General features: G+C 33.8%; 1 protein-coding gene across 1 annotated transcript; it reads left to right on the top strand.

Moving 5' to 3' along the window:
- The first annotated feature begins 4,579 nt into the window (after positions 1–4,579).
- On the top strand, positions 4,580–9,391 carry LOC127969476 (paired box protein Pax-6-like). The gene is made up of 7 exons (XM_052571478.1): positions 4,580–4,701; positions 5,384–5,533; positions 5,657–5,739; positions 5,833–5,989; positions 6,334–6,410; positions 6,957–7,086; positions 7,817–9,391. Exons 1-7 carry the CDS (start codon positions 4,593–4,595, stop codon positions 7,900–7,902), a joined length of 792 nt encoding a protein of 263 aa, XP_052427438.1. The 5' UTR covers positions 4,580–4,592; the 3' UTR covers positions 7,903–9,391.
- The last annotated feature ends 296 nt before the right edge of the window (positions 9,392–9,687 follow it).

The following is a 9,687-nucleotide window of genomic DNA, read 5'->3' as shown; positions in this document are numbered from 1 at the left end:
AACATATCTAGCCTTATGACTGCTTTATGACTTAACTTTAGAAGTGAATATCAGGAAACATAGAAAAAATGTTTATAATATTTGACTGCATATAACATGGTTGGAATGGCAATAAAAGATATGTATAGAAATGGTTGCAGTGAAATTAGCAGTTATTTTACACAAAAAGTTAAAATATTAAAGGCACAGTTCACTCGAAAAATTAAAATTCTGCCATCCTTTACTCAACCTCATGTCTTTCCAAACCTATAAGAATTTCATTCTACGGCTGAACACAAAAGATATTCTGAAGAATGTGGATATCCAACAGATGACGTTGTCCATATTTTTTTCTATACATTGAATCAGTGGTTAACATCTCATACTGAAGTCAGTGGCTAGCTACCACTGGCTACAATATTTGGTAGTTTTGTGTTCTACAGAAGACAGAAATTCATACAGGTTTGTAACAAACTGAGGGTGAGTAAATGCGGACAGAATTTGATTGTTAACGGTACCTTTAAATCTGGTTACAGTGTGATCTGTCAATAGAGTGTTGTTTTCTGTAAAGCAGATGCGTTATCTCAGGTTATCTATCCTGCAATGACACTGGATGTTTTTTGTGGAAAATTATATATACAATCTTGCCAAATTTTACATTTGTAAATCTTCTAAACTCCTTGTTTTCAAGAAAGATTTTGATGTGTATGTAAACTCTTTAAGAAATTCTACTGCATGTAAGACTCTTTCATCTTATAAGCAACCATAGAAGGCTATGCTTTAGATTAACCCCTTATTGTTTACGTTTTGTTTTTATTCTGTGTTTGCATTTGATCTTTTGTTGCAATGAAAAAAAAATCTATTTAAATCGTTTAATTTCTGTTTTAAGGTTTGGGAACTGGCACCAGGCAGCGCTAACACTTATTAATAATGATTACATTTACATTACATTTACATTTATTTATATTTGCTTTTATCCAAAGAGATTAACAAATAAGGACAGTAGAAGCAATCAAAAACAACAAAAAGAGGAATGATATATAAGTGCTACAACAAGACTCAGTGAGCTTAACACAGTATAATGATTAACAGATGATAATCACAAGGCCCACGTGACTCCGCGTTCACCTTCCTCTTCTGTTGAGCTGCTGCTGTGGCTCTGTCCTCGGGCTCTGTGTCTGTGTTTACATCACGACTGAAGGTGACAGGGACAGCGAAGAGGGAGAGAGAGAGGATGCAGCAGCACAACACGACGAAAAACCACGGAGAAACCGCGGAACTGAAGCATAAACACGACCACCTGTCATTATAAGCAAGAAAGACGGGAAAGTTTATTTTTGATTACTTGAGGAAGAAAGCTATTCATTCTCCTCAGTGAAGTGTTGCAGTTGAGCTCTCTGCTGACCGTCCCAGGATGAACTGCGCGAGTTATTTGATAAAGCTGCTCCGCTAGGCTTTGTTTTAAAGGACTTGATGAATATTTGTCGTGGCATTGTTGCTATGGTGACCATCTCTTCTCTCTCACCAGCCCCGCCCCCCCCCCCATACACCCCACCCCCCCCCCCCCTCCCGCCCCACTTTTAACCCCCAGCGATAAAAAAAAAAGAGGTAGAGAGGGATGGAGAGAGGGTAGTTAAAAATAATATGCATGTCTTAAAGCTATATCTATCTTTGTAAGAAAAGCACACACGGACCCGCACGATTACGAGATTGATCCACGAGAATAACCCAAATTCTGGTTAAAATGTATGTATGATATATCATTATATTAACATACACAGTCAAAAGGTTGGACACACTTGGCTGTGTTTTTTATGATAAAAAACAAACAAACAAACAAAAAAAACTTTCTGATATAAAGATTATGATTTTAATGATGATATGTCCCATTATAAATATCAAATAAATAAATAAATATGCTTTAATAATAATAGTTATTATTAAGATGCCTCCTCAGATATAAGTAAATAAAGACATCAATCTGTTTGAATTCTACTACCAATTATTATTATTATTATTATTATTATTATTATTATTATTATTATTATTATTATTATTATTATTATTATTATTATTATTATTATGTCCACTCAGACACAAATAAATAGCTAAATCTGTTTTAAAACTATACTGCTTCTAGTACTTATAATAATCACAGCAATAACAATTCCTTGATATTGTACAATATATTTTATGTTACATATTTAATTTTCAATAACTTCTTGATAAAGCAGTATATGTGCAGTGTATGAGAGAGACAGAGGTAGGGGATGTAAAGTCTTGTCAAGTGGAAATAAAGTAATGTGGCATCCCCCCGTTCCCCAACACACACACACACACACACACGCACACACTGGTTTATTTATACCCTCACCCAACTCTCATTGCTTTCTCATTATTCTGTCCTCAACATATAATTTATTATGTTTATCACATTAAATTTACATTAGTAATTCTGGGAAATATTCAATGTTCAATTATGATCTAAAGTATTCAATGAGAAAGGCCACATCAAATATAATTTAATCAGACTTAATTTAACTGAATTAACCCATACAATTCCCAGTTTTCCCGGTTGTGGACATGCATAGATAAACCAAAGAGATGGAGTTAGTGACAGCATGCTTTATTTTCAGTCACAATGAACACTGAAAGACAAAAATTGCTCAGTTGGTTTTGCTTTGTTTCATTTAATGAAACAAGTCTTTGAAATCTATCTAACTCAATACTGTAGATACAGTCATGCTGAAACAGAGTAAAATGAATGTTTTTCAAGTTGTGATAAGAAATGTAAAAATTTCCACTTCAGGAATGTCCAATGATCTCAAATTTTCCCTCCTAAATTCCACTTTTCTTTTCACATGTGCAGACTAATTAATATTAAACTCTGCTCTTTTCTGCCATTTTCTTCTTCTTTTTCATCACTCCATTATCTGTAGTTTTTTTCTTTTTGCTGCTCTCTCTCACTGGCATTAAGTTCAAACTTGACACTGATGTTGACTCGCTGTGTCACTCTTCTCTTCTCCTCTCTCTCTCTCTCTCTCTCTCTCTCTCTCTCTCTAGAATTGCCTGCAGATGCATTTCTATTTCTCTGTCTCTCCACACACACAGTTCATTGTTAACAAAGCAAGTTGTCAGGAAACCCTCAATACCATTTCAAAAAGAGCGATATAATTGCTGTGCTGTCGTGGATGTGCTGCTCGTAATGTAACGGCTGGTGAGTTGGATTGGTATTATTTTTCTTTGCTCTTTCTTATAATTTTGTTAGAAACAGCTGTATTGAGTTCACAAATGTCTTTAAAAGCAACACTCAAAATATTTGAGTAACAAATATATATACACACACACATATATATATATATATATATATATATATATTTTTTTTTAGAAAAAAACTTACAATAGGAATTCCTAATATTTAAATATGATATTATATGTAACCGTAAAATTCTTTCAAACATGTTTTTTTATTTTTTTGTAAAAAGTTTTTTTTTTTTTTTTGGAAAAAAACAGTATAAAAGGTTGTTCATAAAAGTCCCTGTGTAACATTACGTAGCCTATTGTTATATATATATATATATACATATATTTGTCAGTAATGTACATTAGGGTGTGTTGTGTTATGTTATTTAGTTGGTGTTTATTGCATTATTTTAATGTCATTTGTGTGACTCTGATATTCTTTGTATGAATGACCATGTGCATGTCTGTATATTGGCCATGTGTTATGGACAGGCCACTTACGATGCATCATATGGCTTTCTGATGTATTATAGTGGTTATTAGTACATTTTTAGGTAAAAGCAGGCTTTGGTAAATTAATAGGACATCATTAATGAAATATACGCTTACCAATATGTTGTTCCCTAACACCTAAAATATTGTCAGCATTTTTTACAGTGAATTCATGACAACCACATCTGCCAAATTCTACTGTTAATTTAACATGATATTTTTTTACTGAGTAGTTTTATTTTTGAACATCTGTTTCTTAATGTCTTGGCTACAAAAAGGCTATTGAACATTTCCTCTGTTATTGCTATTAAGGGAAAACAAAACACAATTATTTGAACACATAATGAGATTCATTAAGGTTCGTTTTATAGGAAAAACCTGCTAAAAGCCTATTATAGAATTTTGGGTAAATTAAAACTAAATATAAGTCATAATTATTAAATAATATATATGCACAAAAAATGTGAAATGGAAATATACTAAAATATAAATAAAAAACAAAAACTCATCTGGCCAACAGAAAGGACAGGTTAAAGTTTTTTTTTTCTTTTTTTTTTTTTTCTTGAAAGTCACTCACAGTGAATATGTATGTCATTTAATTCACCTAAGTTTCACATTTGTTCTAATGCACAAGTCTGTACACCTACAGGGCAAGTATTAATAACAAGTATTAATAACTACCACTAATGTAACTGACTTTTCATGTATAAAATTATGCTCCTTAAACATTGATTGTGTGTGAATGTATGATTCTGCCATACATTTTGTTCCTTTCAAATTTTCTGTATAAAAACAGATGAGGGTCAAAGGACATGCTGCATTTAAATGAAATGAGTTCTTCTGTCTCTTTCTATTCTGAGGCTGTAGTGGTCAGGTCCATGATGTTTGAGAGGTTGACCATGCTGAATATCCAGAGCACCTCAAACTGGAGTGGAGCGAATGACTGGTACCATCAGCAGAACACAGGTCCCAGTCAGCACAGCACTGGTGAGATGCCCGAAGCCTCATAGAAAACCTCCTCTGGCTCTCTAGAAGACACAATAATAAGGCACTAAAATGTGTGCAATTAGTGCATTTAAAAAAACAGTATTTTAACATTTCTACCAGTCAAATGCTTTGACAAACTGGACTGGATTTCTGTTTCTAACATTCTGAAGAAAATGCTTATATATTTAAAGGGACAGTCCACTCAAGCATTAAAAATCTGTCATCATTTGCCCCCCTCACATCATTTCATGCCTGTACAATTTTTTTCTTCTGTGGAACACAAAAATTTAGATATTTTGAAGAATGTTAGTAACCAAACAGTTTCGGACCCCATCGACTTATGAACCAAACATACTATGATAATTAAAGTAAGTTAAAATATTATTATTTTTGCTGTATTTGTGTTTCAGAGAAAGAAATAGCCTAAATACAAATTTTGAATGAAATTGTTTTTGTGGACTATCACTTCAAAATGGTTGAAATTAATGTTGAAATTGAACTTGCGTGTAAATTTATTTAAACAAAAATTGTACGTTTTTTTGTGTTTTTTGACTTTTGATGATTAATTTTTATAAAATACTTCTATTAACTAATTCTTAACAATTCATATAATGATTCCCTGCTTTCATACTTTCCACAGAAAAGCAAACTTTTTCTATTATTTTCTTTTTTCTTTTTTCAGATGGTTGCCTGCTGGAGACGGATGGGAGGATGGCAGAAGAAGGAGGGCATGTGGAAAGAGATGAGGGAGAACTGAGGCTGCAGCTGAAGAGGAAACTTCAGCGCAACAGAACCAGCTTCACAACAGAGCAGATCGAGGCCTTGGAGAAGGGTAAGAAAACAGACAAAAAGCTCAAAAAATTTAAAAGATACTGCATTGAATGAAAAGAAAAAAAGCTAATTAAACCAAGCATTTATTTCAAAGAAAAAAAAGTAACTACTAAACTTCATTTAGAGTTTGAGAGAACACATTATCCAGATGTTTTCGCACGGGAGCGACTCGCAAACAAAATCGACCTTCCAGAGGCAAGGATACAAGTATGTATCGGTGCTTGTCAATATGAAAATATCACAAAAGCTGCAAAATAATTATGAGTGATAACTTCACACACATTGGATCTTGACTGACAGGTGTGGTTTTCCAATCGAAGAGCCAAATGGAGACGCGAGGAGAAGCTTCGAAACCAGAGGCGGTCTGGAGGCGGGACTTCCTGTTCTCAAACACACGCTCCACTGAGCACATCCTTTAACTCCGCTGTCTATCATCATCCACATGGCAACAGCGCAGGTGGAAACGGAGATTTACATAAACAAGAAATTTGAATACCCTTTCTCATCTTATTTGTATATGCATATTTTATGTTTCTAGTGAACTTAAAAACATTTTAAAACACTTGAAATCAGTTTTGAAATTGTTGGAACAATTTATTTACCTAATTTACAATGTATTTGTTTATTTATGATTTTAAAGAAGCTGATATGTAAGGTTGTATTTGTTTAGCAATTTTTGGTTACTTAAATAATTCTCATGATTCAGTTTGTTAATAATTATTCTTGAAAATTCATATATACCCATTAATGTTTAAGCTGTAGTACCTCGTGTTTTTCTCACGTCTGTGTTTGCGTGTTTAGCATCCATGCTCAGTCACGCAGCGAGTGACACAGCTCTCCCCGGTTACAACACTTTGTCAGTCTACTCTGGGCTTCAGGTGAGACACTACTGCTCATTTTAGGAAATTCACATTTCTATACAGCAAAACATTGCACTACCAATTTATCAAGACTGTGTGCATCTGTACTATTATGTATTAGCGCCCTCTTGTGGTGACAAGGAAACTGACCTCAGTGATCACCAGAAGTTGTCTGTCTCTAGAAGCGAATATCCTACTAGCTGACTACTTACTAAATGTGTAGTAGTGTCTACACAGACCAAATGATAGTTGTTATTAAATGATTAACAAACAGCAGTATCACATGATATCATCAAACACATCGTATTTAATGCAATGTAGTGTCATTGATATAAACAATTTGTGAATTAAAATGGTTTCAAAGTATATTCCACATAATTTTGAGAACAGTGCAGCTTACATGCAATGCTTATTGTTGTAAATTTTGGCAAATATAATAAAATATAAAGTTTAAAATATAGTATAAAATGCATACTTGTGCAAAGTAGTATGTTGGTAAATGATTCTGTTCTTCACTGCATTTCTGTACTATTTCCCCTCATTCGATTGGACTTTACTTTGCAGTCGGCTCCTTCTCCATCTGGCTCCTCATACTCGTGCATGCTGCCTCCATCCCCATCTGCCCCTCACTCGTTTGAGACGTCATACTCATCTCTCCATCTACCACCTCCTCCTTCAGCTAACACCAGCACAGGTGAGTCGACCAGCTCTTCATTTACTTTCAGCTGAAGCCCTGTACTATCCATCACAAGATCCCCACAATTACTGTTTGAGACACTTTCAATAGCTCCTGTCTATTTATTGATTTAGTTATTTGTTTATTGGTTTTTTTTTTTTTCAAAGGAATAGTTTGCAAAAAAAAAAAAAAAAAAATATATATATATATATATATATATATTTGCTGACAATTAACTTATCTACATCCAATGTGTAGATGAGTTTGCTTCTTCATCTGAACAGATTTGGAGCAAAATCATTCCAGATTCCAAGACCTGCTCACCAGTGGATGCTCTGCAGTGAATGGGTGCCGTCAGAATGAGAGTCCAAACTGCTGATAAAAACATCACAATAATCCACACGACTCTAGTCAATCAATTTGAGAAGTGAGAAGTTGTGTGTCTGAAATAAACAAATAATAGTTATTGAGTGTAGTGTGGATTACTTGTGGATTAGTGTGATGTTTTAATCAGCTGTTTGGACTCTCATTCTGACGGCACCCATTCACTGCAGAGGATCCATTGCTGAGCAAGTGGTGGAATGCTTTTGCTACGTGCTACATTTCTCCAAATCTGTTCAGATGAAGAAACAAACTCGCCTACATCTTGGTGAGATTGAGTAAAGCTTTAGCAAATTTAAATTTTAGAGCAAATTATTATTTTAATAGATAAAAGTGTGTTTTTTTTCTGTCTTTTTTTCTGCGATAGGTTTGATTTCTCCAGGCGTTTCCGTACCTGTCCAGGTATCAGGAAATGATCAAAATATGGGGCAGTATTGGGCCAGACTGCAGTAAAGAGAAAAGGCAAGGAAGAATTAGAATACTAAATGTGTATGTTTACAAAAGGTCAAATTGTTTTTTTTTTCAAAATTCCTTAATTTTACATGCACATTTATTTTTGCCATATTTTTAGATTCAATGACAGCGTGCTGTGTCTGCTTCCATTCAATTTCAGACAAACAGGAATGTAAATGATTTATATGATCAAGCCTTGTGCAATGACATTCGTACAGTTTTTATGCAAATGTCTCTTCAGAATCATTGCCGTAAGTTCATGGTGGCAACTTCGCACTATGATGTTTTAATAACATACCTGTGGTTTCAACTTCTTTAAGGACAATTCCTCATTTCTCCACTGTAATTGTCCCTTTAAAGTCATTTATTTGTTGTGATCATTTTCATAATCAGATGTGTGATGTATCACTTTTCATTAAATGTTTTGACCTTACCCTTTCACAAACCTAAGTAAGCTTGTGACAATCAAGGCAAATGCCAAGTTAAGTCAGAGCAGGGACTGAAAGCCAGTACTATTTGCACTTAATTAATGACCAGTACACTTCTTTTTGTTTTAAAAAACAGAAAGCAGTGACAATCACATCAATGAATACTGCATGCAAAAATCTATTTATATTGAACAGAGTGTCAAACAGTATATATATATTACTGAGAAAATCTTTGAATATCAGGAAACTATTTCTGTGCTTAACCTACAGTTTATGGATTTTTTTATGAATTCAAAGACACTCTCTCTTTGTGTGTTTGTGAAGGAGAGAGAGAGAAATAAGGATTTACAATGAGGTCTGAAAGCACTAGTGAAATTGCTTCTTTTTCATTCTTTTAAAATTAACAACACACTTTGTTACTCAAATATGATCAGCACAACATGAAACGTTGACTTTTCAGAATCTTGCTTTTTATTTAATGACAGCCACTCTTAAAGGAACAGTTCACCCAAAAATGAAAATCTAAATAAAAAATGTGATCATCCTCAGCTCATCCAAAATGTAGAGGAGTTTGTTTCTTCATCAGATTTGGAGAAATGTAGCATTGCATCACTTGCTCACCAATGGATGCTCTGCAGTGAATGGGTGCCGTCAGAATGAGAGTCCAAACAGCTGATAAAAACATCACAGTAATCCACACCACTCCAGTCCATCAGTTAATGAATTGTGAACTGAAAAGCTGAAAGTGTTTTTGTGAGAAACAAATCCATCATTAATGTGTTTTGGCTTTAAACTGTTTGTCCTGGACAGAATTTGAGTCCATAATTGATTTACATTAATTGATGAATTGGAGTCGTGTAGATTACCTGTGGATTACTGTTATGTTTTTTTAATGCTAAATTTCTCCAAATCTGACTATTCCTTCAAACTTTTAAAATATTTTAATGTCAATATTTTGACCCTACTGTACTATATGTGGATGTTGTTTTCACTGAAGATAGTCAACCTACTTCATGTCTGCATTAAACCCTTTAATAAAATATATATCTTGCAATCATGAACTGTGTGTTGTAATTCTCAAATACAGCATCATCCCAATTGATCATTATCATTTTAGTCCATTTAACCAAACAAGCATATAACATTTTTCAGTACATACACACATGTAAATGGTTTCATTTCCAAAAGGGACATTCTGATTGCATTGCACCAGTCACAGGTATTTTATATCTCTTTATGTATATCCTGTTTACCAGTTTCATATTTTTGAATCTAAACAAAGCCACTTGACGAGTCATTATATTAGCTGTAAATAGTTTTAGTGATGCAGGAATTAACCAAGATTGTCTAGCCATTA

This window comes from Carassius gibelio, chromosome B12 (genome assembly GCF_023724105.1).
Source record: "Carassius gibelio isolate Cgi1373 ecotype wild population from Czech Republic chromosome B12, carGib1.2-hapl.c, whole genome shotgun sequence".
Taxonomy (NCBI): domain Eukaryota; kingdom Metazoa; phylum Chordata; class Actinopteri; order Cypriniformes; family Cyprinidae; genus Carassius; species Carassius gibelio.
This window is presented reverse-complemented; position numbering and strand designations above follow the sequence as displayed.

Excerpts from the sequence above, each read along its gene's own strand:
- LOC127969476 (XM_052571478.1), top strand. The coding sequence starts at position 4,593 with ATGATGTTTGAGAGGTTGACCATGCTGAATATCCAGAGCACCTCAAAC. Across the intron at positions 4,702-5,383 it reads TCCCAGTCAGCACAGCACTG|ATGGTTGCCTGCTGGAGACG; the intron begins GTGAGATGCCCG and ends TTCTTTTTTCAG. Across the intron at positions 5,740-5,832 it reads TTCCAGAGGCAAGGATACAA|GTGTGGTTTTCCAATCGAAG; the intron begins GTATGTATCGGT and ends CTTGACTGACAG.